The following is a 21,544-nucleotide window of genomic DNA, read 5'->3' as shown; positions in this document are numbered from 1 at the left end:
TTATTGGGGGTATAATCAACATATTAATTAATGTAATTGAATTTTATGCGCTGCAGGGATACACGGAGAGAAATTATTAATTAGGAAATTTTTAATCCGATTGTTTTTCTTGCATTATTACATTATTAATAATAAATTGTTGTGGAGGGTAAGGGACAATCGATCTGTGTTCCCTACCTACTCTTACTTTAACAATTAATTTTTTTTCTCTCTCATGGATTAATTAATGATTAAATAATTAATTATTTTATATGATAATTCGATCTGTCTCGTCAGAGGCTGTCACAAGCCTCACAGGGGCCGAATTTGGTTTGTTAATTTTTTTATTTGTCATAAAATTGGTCCGTCATTATCTGGGATTGTTCATTTCTCTTAAATCACTCCCTAAATCCCTTAAATTTCAATTAATTTCGAAAATCAACGGCAAAAGACATTCAATCTGTTCCATCGCGTCTGTCCGTCCATCCACATTTTTCCATCCAATTTAATTTGTACCAAGTCCAGTTTCACCTCGATCCTCATTCATACATACACCGAGGGTCGGCTGTAACAGTCGGTGAGAGTATCCTAGTGAAGCCCTGAAAGATCACACGAAAAATGGTGAGGTCTTTCCTCACCGCAAATGCCTCTCTCGTCAACCAACTCGGTGCTGTCCTTTCTCGAACAGGACACAGGTACACGTCTCTTCACTTCTCCCTCATTCTCTCTCTCGACGAATTAGAAATTTTACTAACTCGGATAGTAGTATTTAATTTTAAGCCCGAAACCCTAGGAGTCATTACAGTCTCCAGTTCCGTTGCGTGTATTAAATTACAGAACACCCAACGAATCGTATAGTTGAGGGCTCTGGCTTTCTTCCTCGCACGAGGGTCGACGAGGGGCATTACGATATATATGGGTGTCCGAGGCGGATTATCCGTCTGTCCATGGAACGTGGACAAGGTGGATGTTTAATCTCGTCTCCCATTGACGAGAATAATTGTGATAATTTTTTTTTTTCATTTTTAACTTTGATATTTCAACTGGGGGTGACTTCAAGTCTTGACTCATTCGTCAGGACAATGGAAAATGTAAAAATATTTTTTTGATTCAAATTCTCCAATTCGTGAATTCTGTTCTTCCTCAAAACTTCATACACCTGAACACCAGAATTTCCCCGATTCATTATCAAACCAAAACAATAAATGCGCTCATTAACTCACTGACGAAGAAAAAAAAAACTCTCGAATTCTTTGATGAAAAAAGAGAAAAAAAAAGCCTCACGTCGAAATTCTAATTAGCACCAACGCTGAGAAATAATTATTGACCTGTTTTTTTCATTTATCCTTCACCGGAAGTTTTACGAGTACCTCATTATGATTCTCCTCCACGTTATCAAGCGGCCGATTATAGCCAATTATTTATGCACTTCTGAATGATATAGGCGAATGCATGCAAGAACTTTTTTTTTTCTCTATTTTCTCACTAATTAGATTCTTCGATCGTCAAGGTTTATATTGTTTCATCGTCCTCATTCTTTTTTTTTTTCTCTCATTTGAGTCCCTAATTTGGCGTAGCAGCTGCCCAGTATCCAGTGAGTACTAATTAAAACACCTAATTGTGGCCATTAACGCGAGAGGAGCGACGCGGCACGTCGACGTTTGTATGTTGTTCGACTTGGAAACTACTATCTACTCAACTCACCTCTTTTCCCATTAACCCCCCTCCCTTGTACCCCTCTCCAATAAACTCTAGACACTATGTATTAATAAAGATGAATAAATATATAAATATATTTTTTTAATTAACGCTCAATTCAAATTTTACCCTCCACTGAAGAAAAAAAAAATTCTCCACAGGATTTCGCGATATTACCGCACCCCCTCCCCTCCCCCTCCTTTCAAATGATTCCTCTATTGCATCCAATGAGAAAAACATTAGAGAATCGATAGAAACGGATAAACACATCCATTACAATTGACTACAATTGATTATTGACAGGAGTCACAGAGAGTTCAGCCGGTGTCATCGGAATTCACGTCAGCCCTATACATATCCCCTGAACCGAGACATCAGGGCCATGTGGGGGGGTCAGGGATGGGGGAGAATCCATAAGGGGGGTAGTATTGAGACGGAGTAGGGGTAGGTATAGCAGTGGAGCGAGAGCAATTGGAATCTAAATTCCTCCTCGCCTCCTATATCCCGGAATTCAACTCTACCTCCCCCTCATCCCTCCTTCCCCCCTTCCCCGAGCACCTTCTACACCCCTCTCAGGTCCATCTCTTCACCACGTGGTTAATCGGAGTTGTAGTGGATGGAGAATGGTAAATTTCTCCTGCCATTAATTATCCTTGATTTTTTTTTAATTGTTATTTTAGATTAATTAATTGAAAGTCATGTCGCAAAATTTCCCCTTCATAATTATGCATTTACGGTGCAATTCATCAAAATACGAGACACCAAAAATTTTCGAGTGACTTCGTGACCCATCGGGGATTACTAATTAAATAATTCAGAGGTTATGATGGAACTTCACAACTGTCAAACTTCAAGAGATAATTTGCGACAGGATACACCGGATAATTTGGTAAAAATACCGATGATAATATTGCCCCGCAGACAAATATTCCTTTATATTTCCATTTTTAATATCAATTCAATGATTGAAGATGAACTACAATTTTTTAGATGAAAAGTTTGAATATAACAACTACTCTGCTTCCTCACAATCAATATTTAAGTGACGGTAGTGAATATTTCCCGGAAAATTCCGATAAAAATAACGAAATGATCGGAAAATATTCCGTTAATCACGGAAAAATTGCGTAATTTTAACTGATTATTTTTCACCGTGTAATTGAATGATTAATACACTTCTCAACTTCCAGCTCCGCATTCTCCCTCCCACACACCCTCTCTCCCACCATAGACCAACAACACTATTCTCATCTAATCCGACCGTTGCTTACGCGAGCATTATGCGGCTATCCCAGGTAGGAAATGCCAATGTCCACGAAACGGGCCAGGTCTGGCACGAGACTGGCTTGCCAGATCTGGGCCACCAAGCTTGGCCCGAGGCATGGCCAGACCGGCAAAGAGCATGGCTTGCCAGGCTTGGGTCACTAAGCTTGGCCCGTGGTATGGCCAGACTGGCAAAGAGCACGGTTTGCCGGGCTTGGGCAACCACGCTTGACCCGAGGTATGGCCAGACTGGTAAAGAGCATGGCTTGCCAGGCTTGGGTCACCAAGCTTGCCCCGAGACATGGCCAGGCAGACAAGGGGCATGGTTTGCCAGGCTTGGGTCCCATATGGAACAGCATTCCAAAAATTGAATTCTCATGGGGAATGTTTTTGCAAACTCCCCATTGCAGACACCTAACAACCATGAGAGGAGTTCATGAGATTCCAGGTGAATTCATTTATTTGGGAATCGCCTCGGGACTCAGAAAAATAATTTCAACTCAAATTTATCGAGAAAACGACATTTCTCTTCTGGTTCATATTGACGGTATGCAGGTATACCGGAATGCTAAGAAGGAAATTTGGCCAATTTCAATAAAAATACAGCATCCAAATTACACTACCAAACCCTTTGCTGCCGCGATTTATTGTGGGGATGGGAAACCATTATCAGCCACAGAATTCATGACTGATTTTGTTGAAGAGGCCAATGAACTCCAAGAAAATGGTTTGCGCATTGATGACAAGGTTTTTGAGGTGAAAATTGTAGCAATAGTGGCTGATTCGCCAGCTCGAGCATTCATTTGCTGCCACAAAGCTCCTGGAGCCTTCTATGCCTGTGGAAGGTGTTTCACCAAGGGCATTACAGTAGGTTGTGGAAGACGAGGAAAACGCATATATCCAGTGACCAATGCAAATTTACGCACTAAAGTATCCTACGAGACGCGAGTTCAACCAGAACATCATTATGAAGGTTCTGTGTCCCCGCTGCTCTCTTTGGATAGATTCGATCTGACAAAACAAGTGCCATTAGATTTAATGCATTTATTCTATTCTGGTAATATGAAATGGCTGCTGGATAAATGGCTAACGAGAAGTTCAGCCCAGAGGATCAAATTAGCTGATGTTCGTCGGCTTGATGGTATTATGAGGTCATTAAAAGCCGATATCCCTATTGAATTTCAAAGGAAAGAATTTGATGTGAATAATATCTCAAGATGGAAAGCATCACAATTCAAGTTTTTCCTTAATTATTGTGGTATCGTCGTGTTACAAGATTTCTTACCGAAACCTTTACGTTGTCATTTCTCATTATTTGTCTTTGCTAGCAGAATTTTAAACAGTAAGGAATTCGTTAAGGATTTGAGTGAATATGCTGGATCTCTGCTAAAAATTTGTTTCGAGACGTTACCTGATGTTTATAATGATGAAGGGGCTCAAGTTCTCAGTTGGCATAGTATCATCCACGTTGCTAATGATGCCCAATACTTTAAAATTCCTCTGAATGAGCTCTCAGCGTTTTGGGGAGAGAGTTACATTGGTTTATTTAAAAAACTCGTTCATTCTTCGATAAAACCACTCACACAAATTATCAACAGACTAACTGAGATGGAGTCTGGAGGAACCATGGTAATTAATCAGAAACACATACTGAGTGATTGGGTTATCGCGAGAAAGCCTACAACGATGATAATTGATGGGGAAATTCATTTAACATCAAATATGATCAACATCAATGGTCTAACCTTGACGACAAGTCATCCAAATAACGTGGTACTCCTAGATATTGAGAAAGTTTTCGTAATTTCACAAATTCTCGTTAAATCAGGAAAATCCAAAATTTGTGATGATCTTACTGGTATATATATTTTCGGACACCAGGAAAGTAGTAGGGAAGAGGCGTTTAGTTATCCAGACTTTTCCAGTCGAGTAGGAATATTCTACATTAAGTCCTGGGCAGCTGAAATGACATGTAAGAAGGCACACAAAATTAAACACAAATGTGCTTTATTAAATGTAACTGGACGACAATACGCCATATCCCTCCTCCACTAGAAAATAACGTAAAAATTGTTCGCATTGTGAAATGCAGTTTTTTTTTGGTAAGAGGGTATATGAATGAGGGTATATGTTTTAGTTGAACTCGTGATTAAAATTGTGGAAGAAACAAACAATTTTATGTTTTAAATCAACAATCGACATGAAAATCCGATCATCGAGGTCGTTAGAAAATTTCAATAGTGGAGTCGTTACATGCAAGTGGGACATAAATCGGTTAGATCTGGCGTCCGTGTACATAACCTTTCATAATTGCTCGTATCATCCGTTTATCGGGCTTTTTGTCTCAAATTCGGATTTCACCAACTAAGTTGACGGTAAATTACAAGAAGTGAGAATTTAATGTGAATTAAATGTGTGTTAAGTGTTTGACAGATATTTGTGATATAATCGTTTTGAAGGAATAGTGGCGCTAAAAAAGAAGCATCAGTGGGGTGATGACAAAAAACCGTTCAAAACACATGGAAATAGAAACGCAATTTTTTCTGTTAAATAATAAGCTATATGCATCATTCTGCAAAGTTATCAGTTTATATGAAACTACTCGAAAACACCAGGTTCAATTGTACGAATCGTGATTTTTTTTCATAACCTAAAATGTCGGAAACCTCACATCCATCTCGCGATCCAAAAAATCTCAGCGAACCATTCGCAGTCATCGAATTTCTCGAGAAAAACGAAAAAGGGCTACCATGCATTGATTTGGTGCCGAAAAAATGGTTTAATAGTGCAGAAGAAGACACCTGTAAATTCCCACCGACAACTGAATATCATCTACTTGACGACTACTTGGAAAAATTGCACTCGCCCAAGGACTCTTGGCAAAGTTATCCATTTTGCTTCATCACCGGAGCAGGTACAAAAATTGAAATGACTCCACTTATAACTTGATGAATTGCTCGATGGGTTCATTTCAATATTAAAGGATCATATGTTGATTGTGTTCAGCTGATTTGGATCAGGGTCGCAGAAGATTAAAAAAGGCCCAAGTAACTCTCAACTGTGAGACAACCGATGGTGAAAATGATCGAAAGGGGGGGAGGTCCGAAACTTCCTCGAAAGCAAAAATTTCAGCAAAACCCTTAACTGCATCAAAGTCTCAACTAAACAACATCTTTAGTACTAAAATCCCGATTCCACCTAGAAATCAAACTCCAAAGTCTGGTAAGTCCTGTTAATATGAAGTAAAAGTCAATTATCAACAATTATAACCACTCTTAACCCCAATTATTCATCCCCAATTTATTCAACTCTCGTATTTAACATCAAAAGACCCATCGTTCCCTAAATTGGGAATTAGATTGACCGAATTTTTGAAATCTTTTACAAAATAAATATTAATTATGTATCTGTGCAGTCATTACATGTGTATTTGTCTCGAAACATCGTTTTAAGAGAGAATCGCATTGAATGATTTTATAAGAAAATTTTTATTATGTTGTGGTCGAAAAATATTAGGTTATTTTTTTTTATTGCAATTCTTTACTCATCAAAAAATTGAGTCGCTAACAGAAATCACTACGTGCGAACAAGATAAAGTGGAAAATTTATGATTTACACTTGATATGATTGTTTATACATAAAAGCATTGGAATGTTGAGGGGACGAGAAACGTTCCATTTTTCCCCACCATCTCTTATGTAGGAAAGCATTATAATTCTGTTGTGAAGAGGTAAATCAAAGTGAACATCTACGGAAAATGGTAAAATTTTGATAGAAACCTTTTTTGTAGGAGCGATAGGTTCTACAAAAAAAATATTTTTTCAAATGCATGCATTCTTTCCCCACTTTGAAATAGCTATAAAAAACAAAGGCTGGAGACAACTTACGTTGTGTTACTACTTCACTACAAACTTGTAAAATTTCGTAGGTATACAAGCAAAACCAAAGACAAGATTTCAAAGCATTTACCAGAGTGGATCTGACTCTGAAGACGAAAATCATGATTGTCTTATAGCTAATCCTGAGGAGATTCGAGCCTCAAAGGCTCAAAATAATTCTGGCTTTTTGCAAATGTCGAGTAAATCGCGATCTGTACCAACAGGTAATAAATCAATTTTGAGGTAATATGGGACTGTAGCACGTAATTCTAAGTTCGTGTTAATTAAATGATCCGGTCAGGGATAAATCATCATTTTCAATAATTTCCAGGTGCATGTTTATCATTTAAACAGCGGTCAAGGAAGAATATTACTTTGCTTAAAGACGTCGAAACTGATGAATCTGAGAGCAATGATTCCTCCGATGGAATTCTGCAGTCACCTACAAAATCGATGGACTCAGCGAGAAATACAAGAAAAGAACTTCATTTGACACCTCCTTCACCACTAGTCCATAACGCTTCAGGTAAAATCGGCTCGGATATTCCATGACCAATCATCGGCCAAGTTCCTCCCGCATGAAAAAATTTATATTTATAAATATTTGAAAATGGTCCAATTTATATTTTGAACATTCTTTACAAAATTCGGAACTTATATAGAATTAGATTATATTATATATTTTTGGTGGGGGCTTGGGTAGTTTTTTTTTCATCTGATGCTGCTACCCATCAATTTATATCGTTTGGTCCTCCTTTAATTTCATAAGGTAACCGAAAAAGGCGTGCATCGTCTACTACACGCGCTGAAGACGGATTGAATTCGATTGTGAGCCCAGGAACTCCAAAAACTTCACGATCAATGATGGTACCCCCTGCTAAGATGCCAAAAATGCTGGGACCACAAAACCAGTTGTCATCTAGTCATTATGCTGATAATGAACGTCGAATCCTGAACTCCCTTCGAGATTACTTTGATCAGCAATTAGATGAAAAGCTCGAAAATTTAAGACGCAGGATGGCTTACGATTTAAAGCAGTCTATGAATGAGCTCAAGACCACAATCATTGGCACTAATCTAGCCCCAGCTTCTGGTCCTAGCTTGCTTGAAATACAGAAGCAGATGTCTACGCCACTACTATTTGAAATGGATGATAAGTTCCAGGAATACGAAGCGATATTGACAACGGACCCAAATCTCGTAGAAACACTGGTAATATATCTGAAATTGATCGTTTTTCTTCTTTTTTATGTAAAATCAATAAATTGGGCGGTGACACATGCACTGGGTTCGTTTTCTGGTGATGAAAAAATCTTTCATCACCGGGACTCAAGTCTACGTCACTGGAACGCTTTGGTTATAGAACCAACCCGCTGGCGATGAGCCCAAAGATGTCTTCTCATGTTCATAAATTCAAAAAAATTTCCCTTCTTTTATTTTTAGCGATTATTCATGAGAGTTTTGATAAGCAATAAAAAAGAGATGAAAATATGTGTTTCCACTATCCTATCTGCGGTTCTGAGGAAGACAGTGTCACTGCACTATTCTGGTTACGGAAAGGAAGCTGGCGGAAAGAAAAAGAAAAATTTTTATAACACTACAGTATGCAAAGTACTGATTGATGTGATAATTGAGGTAATAGGATCCAGCACTGATGAGAAGAAGATAATGTCAGAAGTAAGTACTTGGTTGTCACGTTCTGGCGATCGAGAGGGTGGGCGTAAGGAACGACAACGCGGGTCAAGTCATCATAACGAGAATAATTCAGTTTGTTCCTTTGATACCAATCGATAATACTTCATTTTTCCGGGATAAATGGAATTGTAAAATCACTGTGTTAATATGACTCCATTAGTTCATTTTCGTAATTGTATTAGTTGTGATATTCTTGATAAAAGGTACGATTAATAGGAAAAGTTTATATTATCAATATATTTTTATCGCGAGGCGTTTCATTGGGCAGAATATATATTAATATATGAATATTGTTTAGTATTCGGCTGTCATTGAAGTATTAATTATATTTATTATATTTCTCCTGGCGAGGTCGGAAATCCAGAAGATGGAAATAACAATTGGAAAATGTGATGTATCTTAGCATAATAAAGTATTTTCTATGTCATTTCCTCATAAGTTAGATCACGGGAATAAATATCCGTTGTTGGTTCAGGGATTAAATATTATGTCCAAAAGTTTAAAGGGAAAAATAATAAGTGGATTTTTAATTTTTAAGAAAAATTCTAATGAAAGTAATTTCAGCCATTGAGAGCTGTTTTCAGTATTTGGTGATTCAAGTCAAATAATATTTATAAGGTTGAAGTTTCACAATCGGACTGCGTCCATATTCCCCAAAGATTTCAAATTTAAGGGTTGAAATTAATTAGTTATATGTAATCCTATCCAAGACTTTTTTATATTTCTAAGTTTGTTTGAAAGAGTGAATATAATAAGCAATATTATATAGAACTAGCACACAATCAATGCAACTAAATATCATTCTGTGTTCCGGAGTTGCAGATGGAGAAGACATTATTGTAAAAAAAGGACGTCTTTCCGAGATGAAAAAATAATTCTTATCAGGATAATTCGTATCAGCAATTGTCTATGGATATAAGAATTAATTCTTATCATCCATAGCGGAATAAATTATCCATAATATTGCTATTATAATGACTGTTTTCATGCTTGAATTGAAGCACGATAATTTATCAATTCTAAACTACTAATTTAAAAAATAACATTGGTGCGTTATTTTGTTGGATATTTTGTTAATACAATCTTCGAATTCTGAAGACTGACTGCTAATATTATTAGATTGTAAGAGAGAGTTTATTAAGACTTAATATGGTATGTCGTATTAAATTTCGGATTCAAATGATCTACGTAGATTATTTATTTTAAAAGCGGATGAAAATAATCCACAAAAGATTTTTCTACAATTTATACCTGCAATCATTTTTTTGAGTTTTCATATTCTGTTCGCGGAAAAATCTCATAGTTGTGATTATCTTTCATGAAAATTGGAGATACAAACACTGCATATCTTTAACTGTTCAACCAAAATCGGATGAAAACATGTACTATGTCGATAGGAGGAAAAAAGTTTTTGATTGGCTGAGTTTTTTTGTCAATAGATTTAATAAATTTAAATATAAGTTTTGTCACATAATAAAACTGTTTTCTGTATAATGTTGAAGGTAATAAATACATGTCTGCTTATCAGATATACCGTTCATATATTTATTGGTGATTCTGAACCCAATACAGGCAACGGTTGGAGCCTGGCCACAGCTCTGGTCGTAAATCTGGGCCAATTTCGGGCCGAATGGTCAGCCCAGAATGCGGCCAAAGTTCGGCAATAGGTCTGGGCCAATTTCGGGCCGAATGGTAAGCCCAGAGTGCGGCCAAAGTTCGGCAACAGGCCTGGGCCAATTTCGGGCCGAATGGTAAGCCCAGAGTGCGGCCAAAGTACGGCGACCGAAGTCTGGCCAAAGTTCGGTCCCAGGCCTGGCCCCGTGTTATCATCCCAGGGTCTAGCCAAGTTCGGCGCGAGTTTGGCTGGAGCCCGGGTGCCGAGCTACGGCAGCTCGGCGGCCGTGCTTGTACCAAGGTTGGCCCATTCGTTTTTTCCTACCTGGGATAGAAATTTTGCGGTAGCCGCACGGGTGTGGCATGTGATCGCATGTCGGTTGGACGTTTAACACGTACAGCCAACACTGGGGCAAAAGAGAGAGAGAGAGAGAGAGAGAGAGAGAGAGAGAGAGAGAGAGAGAGAGAGAGAGAGAGAGAGAGAGAGAGAGAGTCGGTGGTGTGGGTTCAAAGCAGAGGAGGGAGTTCTCTGGAACACAAGCCATCGTTTTCAACTATATACGATACGACGTCGTGGCCAAGTTGTATGCCAACACAATGACGCTATAATGACTAATGATCATATCATTTAATTAACATCGTACCTAACTAGACTGGCTTCATTAGCTTGGAAAGCACCCGTATACCTCTAGACGCTGTATAACGCCTCCCCTTCCCCTCCCTTCCAGGCCCCACCAGCCCCCTCAGCCCCCGCTCCACTCGCTGTCGCCCCTCGCAAAACCATACGCTTATTATGTATCCATCGTACCGTCGATTGTCTCTATACTCGTGTTAAAGCCTTGGGTATTATATGACCAACATGGTTACACTCAGCCCAGTATGACCCGCTTCTGCTCGTAGACCATACCCTAATACTAAATCACCTTCATTTTCGTATGTAGTTAGGATCGGTGAGTATGGGACTCACGAGGCGCGTTAAATTCCGTAGTCCATCGTTGACGAACACGAGAGTTCTGAATAATCGGTGGGGAGGGGGGTGAAATAGGGGTGACGGGGGATTTGAGAATTTAGGGGGAATGGAGAGAAAGCGGGGAAAAAATAGCGACAAAAGGAACCACTGGGGGTGCGAATTTTTTTTTCTTGACCTACAAAATATTTTCACTTGATCTCGAGGGGTAAAATTCTTATGTGTGTGTGAATTTAATTATGATAATAATAGAAATAAAATTCCTCAGGCCAATGAAAATTGAAAGTCACTTCTATCCTTCACGTCTCGATGATTCGATGATTCGATAATTCGTCACGGGCTCGCGATTTGACAGGGTAAATCAAATGTACCAAATCGCTCCGTTAATGATATCCGCAATTGAAACGCAAAAAAAAAATTTGATCGAACAATAAAAATAGGAGCGACTAGCGAGGTTATCAGCGATCTCTGTTCAACTGTAATGCATATCCTCGTCAAGGTCATGAGGCGGTAATTTTAGTTTCTCGTTCTGGATCATTCACGGTTGGATATTTCATGCTGAATTAAATGTAAATAAATGGCTCACTGTGGCCCCCACATCAGTCCCTTCTATTTCCGGATATTCAAGTGATTTTTATCCCCCTCCAACTATTTATCGAAATGTCTTTTATGAAAATAGGATAACGAACAGTGAATGACAATGTTGAACTTCACTGTATCCAATACAACGAGTATCCACGTAGATGGATACGTCATCGTATCGATTTTACCTGTTTACTTATGATAATCCAGCAATTACGGGATTTATCGACTACCGTTGGCGAAGCTGCTGATTTATTTCAACATTAATCACATTAATGATACGCCTCTACACCCCCTACTAACGGGTTTCAGTCGCTCTTTTACCCCCCTCGCTTTCCCTCCCCTTTTACAACCCCACTCATCGCCTCTGAGGTTCGTATTTTCAGATGAGGAAGAGGACGAACGGGAAACGAGGCAGTTCGATCAAGATCGATTGTTACAATTACTAATGCCCGTTTCAGGGGAACTGCGCCGGTATTTTCCGTGACAGATGGAGTTTATGAATTATCGGATGTTTGACGTTCGAACGAGTTTTTAGTCGATGAAATATTTGGGATGCAAACTCCCCGATGAAGGGATGAATTTTGAGAAGTTGATTAAATTGAGGGAACACACGAAATGCACCATTTAAATATTTCGTTGAATATTATGATGACGTAATAAATTTATCAATTTATTTTTACCTCATCATTGATGAAAATAACCCAAAGAATTGTCCCTCATTTTGACATCACGACAATTAAACCAGCATAAATTGAAGGAACAATGTTAACGTCAGAAGGGTAAAGGCAAACGACCTAGAACCAATGGTAGAAAGCGGTCACTAATGAGATCCTTCGTTTTGCATTGTAAGAACGTCAGAAGTGGAAGTGGAGGGGGGGGAAAGCTGAAACTTGGCGTTGATTTTAATCGCATTATTGATCAACCATTTATTCTTTCAGTCCTCAGCAGTAAAAAATATACCGCAGGCCATTATCTCCACAACTTCTGTCTAACTCAATTCAAATAATGCAAATGATCGATTAAAACCATCTCCCCGCTATCGTTACAATCCGATCATTAAAAAAAATTCAAACAAATTCGTTTCCAACTGTCAAACACGAATTCAGAAGATTCCAGAATTTTTTTTATCTCGAGATGCGCTAGAAGAACTGTATTTTTACCCCCTCGATAACAATAATTTTTTCCATCATTACAAACTTAATTAACTTCCCGTCCCGTCTCCCCGCCCCCCTAAATTCCGATTTTTCCAATCAAATCGTGAGGAAAAAAAACAATGAAACAAATTCGTTGTGACCGATGATCGGCAGGTTATCAAAAAAAAAGTCGTCTGTTTTAATATCTTTTTGAAATAACGAATTATTACACTGAGAATTGCACAGGAGGGTGCAGATACCAGTGAGGGTTGAGGGAGGAGGGAGAGGGAGGGCATATCCGGCATTTCGATTTGTGTCAGAACAGCGTGAAATAAAATAGTGCTGTGGAAATGGAAAAAATCGCTCCGTTCAGCTTAAAATTACAGTCGCTGGGGATTTTTTTTTTTTTTTTTTCGATGAGTAAAAAAAAGAGTGAGTGCATGCAGGGGGTGGATGGGTGGTTGGTGCATTTTTGCAGGTATTGGCGGGTGTACAAGAGGCGAACGGGGGTAAAACGCGCGGCAAACGATCACTGAAGGATAGAGGATGATGGGACGCGAGAGGGAGAGGATTTGGGGAAAAAAGGGGTGGTGCGAGACGAGGAACGGGGGAAGGACAGGAGATGGTACCCCCGGTTGGGGAAAAAAAATCCATACAATCCGATCAGGAACAATGTATACGTGCGAATGGCCGATTGTCTGTGTTTGCCACGTATGTACGGACATTGATACGGAAGCCAGATCTCCCGGAGCCTGTGCAACTGATAAATGTATGGCTGGAAAAAAAATTGGGGATGGGAATGAGAGGAGTGAAGGGAAGGGATGAGTTTCAGATGATTTTTTTTCCCCACGATTCGAAGCGAATGGTGAAACTATCGAGTGTATGGATATTTGAGGGGAATTTTTTTAAGGATTTAAATTTTCTAGGTCGAAGGGATTCATTGGTTTTGCACTCCAGTCAAATTGAAACTTCTGACGTAGACAGAAAAATTGATATAAAATAATTTGTTCGATTGTTGAATAACTGAAGTCTTTAATTGATATAAGTGAGATGGGGGATGACGTGAGGGGGTGGGGAAATGAGTGAGTGAGTCCCTCATTTCGGAAAAATTCGTTATAAATTCAGAAATCCACAAGCACCGGATAGAAATGAAATAGATCGACCGATTCTCCACCTACTGACGGTGGGTGGGATTTTTCGATCGAGGGAGAGCACAGCCCCGAGAAATGGATGAGAGATTTATGCAGAAGAGGGAAAAGTGACCAGGGGGGTGATAAAGGGTGAGGGGGTACCTTTACCTCTACGTGCTTGACCAATCTACCAATCAACTGCCTCCAATACTCATCAGTTTTTTTTTTCGATATTTTTTATCCACCCCCTACCAGCTCCTCTGTACAACCCGACATTCACACTGGGTCCCCTGCCACCCCCGCACTCTTCTCACTACCTCTTTTCCTCCTCCCCCCTGTCCAACAGGCCAACAGCAGCAGCCGCACCACTGGGTCCATTTTTTTCGTCCAGAAACTCGAACTCGTGATGCAATTATAATCCAGCTTTATAAAAAAAAAATGCATCGCAAATGTGATTGAGCACCGATACGCCGGTGAGAGATTGTCGATGGATAAAGGGGGTGGGAGTGAGGGGGGGTTGAGAGGAGATTGAGGGAACGGGGGTAGATGGGAAAGAGGGGGTAAAAAAATTGGGAAAGGGGTGAGAAGTGGTGTATATGAGGGATTGGTCAAAGCACTCTCATGCTCTGGTGCTGATAAAAAATTACTGGATGGGTACAGGGGGTGGGAGGGCGGTGGTTGAAGGGAGGTGAGGGGAAAAAGAGAATTATGGAGTTGACGAATGTACTGGTCGAAATGTAATCTTCGACTTGGGAAACAGATACGATATTTTACAAGCTTTGTCAGGAATTTTTTTTTATTTTCGATTTTTCGTGATTAATGGAATGGGGTGAGGGGAAGGGGGTTAATTGGTTGATGAATTTTGGGAGGTTTGGGGATTTTATGAGGCTTTTGAAATTATTTTTTTAGGGAAATCATTATTTGTTTATGATGTAATGAGGAATTTGTTGGTTTAAAATCTTGTAGAATTTTTTGAAAATTTGTTGTTGGGTAAATACAATGTTAGTTATTAAATAAATACAATGGGCAGTGGGGTTTCCCAGATATTACCAATTCAGCGAGTGAATTTTAGTTGAAGCATTTTACATTTTAATCCGGCTAAAAAATTGATATTGGAACGAATAATAACTCATTAATTTTCAAATGATAAATTTTTAAATTTGAATTGATGGACGAAATATCGTTTTTTCATTACATTTACGAAAAATAGTGTAATAATTTTTACCGAAAGTCACTCTACGGATCATTGTGATACGTTCATGAAGACGTCAATATCTCTTCCATTTAATTTTCGCAAAAGCTACTATTGACTATTCAATCAAAAATTTCAATAAGTGCCATTCAATGTCAACTCATGCACGTTAAAATTAAAAATAATCTCAACTAAAATTTAATCAAAAACTGAGTCCCTGCAGTGCCCATGAGCATTAAAAATTCGATAATTGTCTCATAATTTCAGGTTCACCAGAAATTCAAACCTACCCCAAGTATCGCATGTCTCGTAACAACAATTGTTATTAGAATAAGTCGCAGTTGAACTTTCAACCCCTTTTGTTCGGTCACACGATGGACAACCCGAACACATATACATCACTGCGATATAACGTTGAGTTTCAAAACTTGCTAAATAAAACCATTGAAAATTCTATTGAACAATGAACGTGTGCTCGGTTTATAATTACACCGAGTCGAGTCCCTATCGTTCTTCGAATGAATTTTCAAGAAAAGACCAAGTCCACGTGTACATCAGGCTTTTTTTTAAACTATAAATTCATGAAACATCATCCCCTTGATGCTTGACCCTCGTATCGCTCACATCGATACTAAACTTTATACTATTCGCGAAGTTATAATTATCACGTTTTTATTTAACACTCGGAGCCAAGATATCATGTGATATATTTTTAAAACAACTAATGAATTTACTTAGAATTGAGGGAAAAATTTGAAGGATTCAATTAAAAATTTAAAGTCTGTATTAATTTTGCGCGAAATTCCGTACAACAAAAAGAAAAAAAAATGAATAAACTTCTGATCAAAGGTGACATAACCGCAGAATAAAGACGTAAAACTTTACCACAATTCTTTCTCTCATAACAATTTAATAGTTCGCCACGACAACGACATTACCTCGTTTCTTTTCTAATTAGTAACGGGATCCCGCCCCGTTGTTTCTTTCTCTCAATTTATCCTTTTTTTAAAAAATTCTTCTCTATTTTATTTCAACGTCTAATGAGGAAGGAAATGCGAGGGCACCTTTCGCAAGCCATATACATATCTCCATGTATTTTTTTTTTTTAACTCTGTTGTACGGTCAGTACGTATAATTGTTGCCGGGAAAATTTTCCTGGGATCTTTCCAGCGGACGCACGTGCGGCTGGAAGAGACTTCGGGATAACATGCGGACACCTCCAAAGGGATGCATTATTCAAGTGAAGAGATACCCACCAGGGCACCCATACAACTTAATGAAAATGTTTCGTGCGGACAACTCATTATTCATTATTTTTATTTTCAACTATTCACAGAATTTCTATCCTCCGTAAAAATATTAATCCTTTCCCTTCTCTAATTTGTCCAAAAATAAAAATAAAAGTAATAATTAACCCACTAAATATTGATACCAAGAAAATAATTTTATTTTTGTTCAAAAAATTCTTTTCCCATTCAAATAATTTTGAAATTATTGTGATATGATAATCGTAAACGTCCCACGGCCATAAATATTCTGATAAATATTTTATGAGATTTAATATTATAAGAAAATAATAAGAAGTAAAAGTTTGTGACTCGGAATTTTTTGAGTTTTGCATATTATTTCCTCCCGTCCATCTGAAGACGAAGAAAAATTTAATTTAACGCTATATCCGAGACAGACAGCGGTGCATTCACCTCCACATGTCCTTACCCAGTGCAGACGCCCATGACACAACCTCATAAATAAGCGCTTGTATTTTTTTCTTTTATCTCCCAGTAATTGCACAAGACTTTTACATTACGATAACACGGTATTATGCAGTATGTCTCTATTTATTCCGCATTATCGAGGTAATGAATCGTGGTTGTATTCGGGTGATTATGATAATTGCAAATACGAGGTGTTTTCTTTTTAAAATAACAAATGACAATTTTATGCCAATGCTAATAAGTACCAGACATCGGCAATCAATGGATTTGCACCGGCACCAACCGATTTGCGGTAAATTTTTGCCTTAACCACGAATAAAATTACAATGATGGACGTATCCAGGTGAAAACAATTGAGCAAGACATCTCAAAGACCTCAAATGTCCCAGGAAAATTCCGAAATGAAAATTTTTTTTGACTGAAAATTGCTTCGCAGCCCTCTTGGCCCTACGCCAACTATTATATCAAGGAAAAAAAAAATAATTCGTATTCCGCGAGGTGCCCGAGGTGCTTAGCATCCCGTCGCAGTCACTGGTAATTGTAATAATTGTTATTATTCGGTGTATAATTAACGCGAGACTGGAAGCCCTCACCGGCCCCACTCCTCGACCATCCAAAGAGTAAGAAGAGAAAAGAAAGATGGGAGGAAAATCCGGTTGTGAGTGGGACGAGAAAGAAGAACCAACGGGAGGTGAGGATGGCACGAGAGAAGGTCTCAGACGAAAAGTTTAAAGCATAGAAGACCCGGAGGCCATTTGCATAATTAATTAAAGAAGGAGTAGAGTTCTCAACAGATTTTCATTCTACAGTTGCGACCTGGACCAAATTCCTTTCTACCCCTGCCCTGTCCCATTCCTATTTCCACTTGCGTTATGTACCGAATACTAAAATCAAGTGAAATAAAAGAAAAAATGATAAACGATGGGGGAGATCGTGTGAACGCAACGAAAAATAAGGCGGGATATTTGAATTCGAGAATAGCGATAAACTCCAGTCATTTTTTAAAATAAATGACAGAGAAAAGGGAGTAGTGGCACAACTTGAGATCGCAGGCTACAATGCAATAAAAACAATGGGCTCACATGCTAAAAATGACACGAAGAATGAAGGGTTGAAGGGAAGGAACTGGGTGGGGAGAAAAAAAAAATGAAAGAAAAAACGATCCAATTTTTTATCGTATAATAACGTGCCGATGAAAACGATGAGAATCTCATCATCGGTGTTCGATACGGCTTTTTCCCTTCCTCATTCTGTCCTCCTTCCTCCACCACTCCATCAATTCAGTATTTTTTTTCCATTGATTCGTTTCACTGTTATAGCACTGGTCTAAAAACCCTCTCGTCGATGTGCTGTACACGTAGTCCCCAGTCAGGAGATGAGAATGAAGGGAGGAACGGCGCAAATTCAGGGTTGGAGAATTGACGGTGGGAAGGAGTCCGGGGGGGGGGGGTGAGTGGGTGAGGACGAAGGGAGATCGGAGGGGAGTAAATGTAATTAATTATCCCAGTAATGACTCTGACTGATGAGCGGCTGGACAAGTCCAGCCGGAGTAGGAGAGACGGTGGTGATGGGTTTGAATCGAGATTATTCTGTACAATAATGTGCAGAGGAAGAAAAATGTTAATTAATTTTTTTTCCTTAGACATTACGATAATGAAAATTTATTTGAAATAATAGAAAAATAATTGCGGTAGAATAGGAACGATTTTCCCGAAAATAATGTCTCGTCTAATCACTCGCGATATCGAATAATTTGTCAGGGATCGACTGGTCAGGAGGTAATTGGATAAAATATAATAATTGTTTACATTATCACCGGTGTTTTAATCCAATCCTAGCGTTTGAGAAATAGTGAGACAACAGGCGGAATGAGGGATACGAGTTAGAGGGTCTGTGCATGACAAGGGAAATATATATTTTTTTTCTTTTCACACTGTATCGTCATCTCTCTCTTTCGCCACTCTACAAAACCCGTAACCACTACGACGCGACTCCCCGGGGCTCGACGAGGTGTTTTAATATTTTAATAGGACGATGGAATGGACGCTTTCGTGACTCGGCGTTTTATAATGATATTCTCCCGGGCGTTTCTGTTTTCGATATAAAACGCGTGTTATACCTTGGGTTTGGTAACACCATTTCGTGTTAACGCTTCTGAAAAATAAAAATCATCATTCTTCACACCCTATGGTAAAGGTCTCACCCCTTTTCATCCACCATCAGGTAGTTCATGTCACCAGTGTATATCAGTATTAATGAGTGATAGTGTATGTTGGGGAGTTAATTATTGATGATTTTTCAAAGGTGCGGGCGACATATCTTATGGGGAAATCTATGTCGCAATGGGGGTTTTAGCCAGTCTCTCTCATCTCCGTGGCTTATTCTAGTCTCTAATTTTATCCGTCACCTCCTACTAGCCGGTGAATTTACTGTCCCTATTCCTAGATTGCCACTGTGAAGTCCCTTTCGAGTCTTGACTGCACGAAACGACTAGTTGAAATTCTAATTTACTGCATGCTTTCAATGTTAACATCGTGCACGTGACGGCAAGTGTATTTGTGTGGTGTAAGGGGAGGGGAGGAGGGGTGGATTTGGTGGGTGGATCGATGGTTACTATCATGAGTATTACTGAGAAAATATAGAAATACAAAAGAGACAATTAATGTCTTTTTCCGGAAATTGTCGGGAGGAAATTTCGGGAAAAATCGAGGGTTGAACTGGTGAGGGTAAAATACCCTCTGAATGAACAAGTCCACGTTCTATTGAATATTCGCAAAATTATATTTTCATTGTTTATCTATTCTATTTTTTATCCTAAATTTTCCCACATTTTTTTCACCAAAATAAAGAAAAGTTGATGAGTCAACGTTTTACCCTTTTCTATTGAACGAAATCGAAAAAAAAATAGTTGAAAAAACCATAATTTTGCGACCGCTCGTGTCACCCCGTAATTGAACCTCACCAGCCGTGATTTTATTCGCAAGGCATTTAAAAAAATCCTGAAAGCTGTGAAAATCCATCGGATAATGCGACACTGGGCGCCAGAGAATGGTTTTTTGATCACTGGGGCTATGGATTTTTTTTTTTCTACCTCTACCCATCAACTGGACACTGATTTTCCGACCAATGGGTGGCGATCCTCTGTGTACACACATTGCCCCCGAAAAAAGAAATAAAAAGAGGGAGCGAACGAAAAAAAAAAAAGCACAGACACACGCATGAAATAGTGAAACAAAAACAGGGAGAATAAAAAAAAAAATGTGAACGTGTGCAGCCGGTGGGACAAAAGAACTTGGGCTCTCAATTCGCAGGGTCGAGAGAGCTTCAGCATACCGCGCATACCATGCCTTCTACCCAACCCCCCCCCTCACCCCCTTTACCAACCCCCCTGCACCGACTTTCTCCCATCCAATACCGCAGATTGTGTACCCGGTGTATGTGTAGAGTTGGGTAGGTACGCGTCAAGCGTTTCCCGTCGATGTAAACTGAGAGGGAAATTCTGTGATGCATTACTGAATCAACAACTGGATACGATCAACGCAAGACTGCACATTGTAATAATTTAATTCACTTGTTGCAATATTGTAATATTATTTGTTATTTACTAATTTTTTTTTTTCATGTTTTCCGCCAATGTCGCATGAATTTTTGATTGTTTACACGCTGCACTATCATCTAAACCCTTTCTCTCCGAAAGTGTAAAAAAAAAGTAGCGGAAGCCGTGGAGAGAGCGCGAAAATTTGAATCGCAGTTAATTTTACAATTCAATGACAATTTTTGTTGCTTCGATATTTTTTAATGAGTGGAACAGCTATCATTTTTCATCGATGCAAGACCCAATTAAGGTGCATATTATAAAATCAGAATATACTTAGTATGCAGCGATATCCAATCTACACCATACGATACGAAACAAGGGAGTTGAAAACTTTGAAATTAGTGTAGTATAATGAGGTATGCTGTTGTATATCACATTACCCTTATCGATCAACACCAGCGCCTGGTAATCATGTACCCTTGGTATTAGGTAGTAGGAAGAGGGGAGGATAGGGCTGATGGAGTGAGACAGGGAGATTGATTTTAGAGCGGGACGACTCTTTCGGCAAAGGGTGTCTCGGACAAAAAAAAATCAATAAGTTCCACGAGGTCAATTAGCGTCGACGGACAATTATCGAGTGAATGCATGTGTGTGAGTCACGAGGGGGAGAATACTTTCGTGCAGCTGCAATCTGTTCAATAAAGTTTCCTTAGAACACAATTTTAATTATGAGGTAAATTGAGTTTTAATTCGTCAGATGAGAAGAAAAATTTACTTCAACGAAAGAATATTTGGTGTGAAAATATTTGATTAAAAATTCGACAAAACTCAAAACAAAAATCGTTATTGTCAATTTAATTTAATTCGGAGGAGGGGAGGGGGCAATTAATCGATGAATAAATTTGTGGAGAGGTTAGGAAGCACTCTTTTCCTCCCACATCCGACACTGGGTGAATGGAAGTGAACGAGTTGAACTTGGCCGTTTAGAGTTTCAAGTTTTCTTGTTGGGAAAAGCCGCGCGGCCTCCGTTGAGAGCGAAATCCATCCCCGACGCGCGCCTTCGTACTCCCATTCTATTTTCAGACATCCATCGTGTGTGATATATCTCCCTCTCCCTCCCACCCTCAAATGAGAGACATATATATGTATAAAACCCC

At 39.0% G+C, this 21,544-nt stretch overlaps 2 protein-coding genes across 8 annotated transcripts in view; one reads left to right on the top strand and one right to left on the bottom strand.

Annotated features, from left to right (window-relative positions):
* Pdm3 (pou domain motif 3) overlaps positions 1-21,544 on the bottom strand; it is a 99,986-nt gene that overhangs the window by 42,468 nt on the left and 35,974 nt on the right. The window lies entirely within an intron of this gene.
* Positions 5,449-10,040, top strand: LOC135169002 (uncharacterized). The gene is made up of 6 exons (XM_064133669.1): positions 5,449-5,854; positions 5,947-6,162; positions 6,869-7,042; positions 7,150-7,344; positions 7,588-8,030; positions 8,262-10,040. Exons 1-6 carry the CDS (start codon positions 5,596-5,598, stop codon positions 8,610-8,612), a joined length of 1,638 nt encoding a protein of 545 aa, XP_063989739.1. The 5' UTR covers positions 5,449-5,595; the 3' UTR covers positions 8,613-10,040.

This window comes from Diachasmimorpha longicaudata, chromosome 14 (genome assembly GCF_034640455.1).
Source record: "Diachasmimorpha longicaudata isolate KC_UGA_2023 chromosome 14, iyDiaLong2, whole genome shotgun sequence".
NCBI classification, from domain to species: Eukaryota; Metazoa; Arthropoda; class Insecta; order Hymenoptera; family Braconidae; genus Diachasmimorpha; species Diachasmimorpha longicaudata.
Note: the sequence above shows the minus strand (reverse complement) of the source record. Positions and strands in the feature narration are given on the sequence as shown.

Excerpts from the sequence above, each read along its gene's own strand:
- LOC135169002 (XM_064133669.1), top strand. The coding sequence starts at position 5,596 with ATGTCGGAAACCTCACATCCATCTCGCGATCCAAAAAATCTCAGCGAA. Across the intron at positions 7,345-7,587 it reads ACTAGTCCATAACGCTTCAG|GTAACCGAAAAAGGCGTGCA; the intron begins GTAAAATCGGCT and ends TAATTTCATAAG. Across the intron at positions 8,031-8,261 it reads CAAATCTCGTAGAAACACTG|CGATTATTCATGAGAGTTTT; the intron begins GTAATATATCTG and ends TTTTATTTTTAG.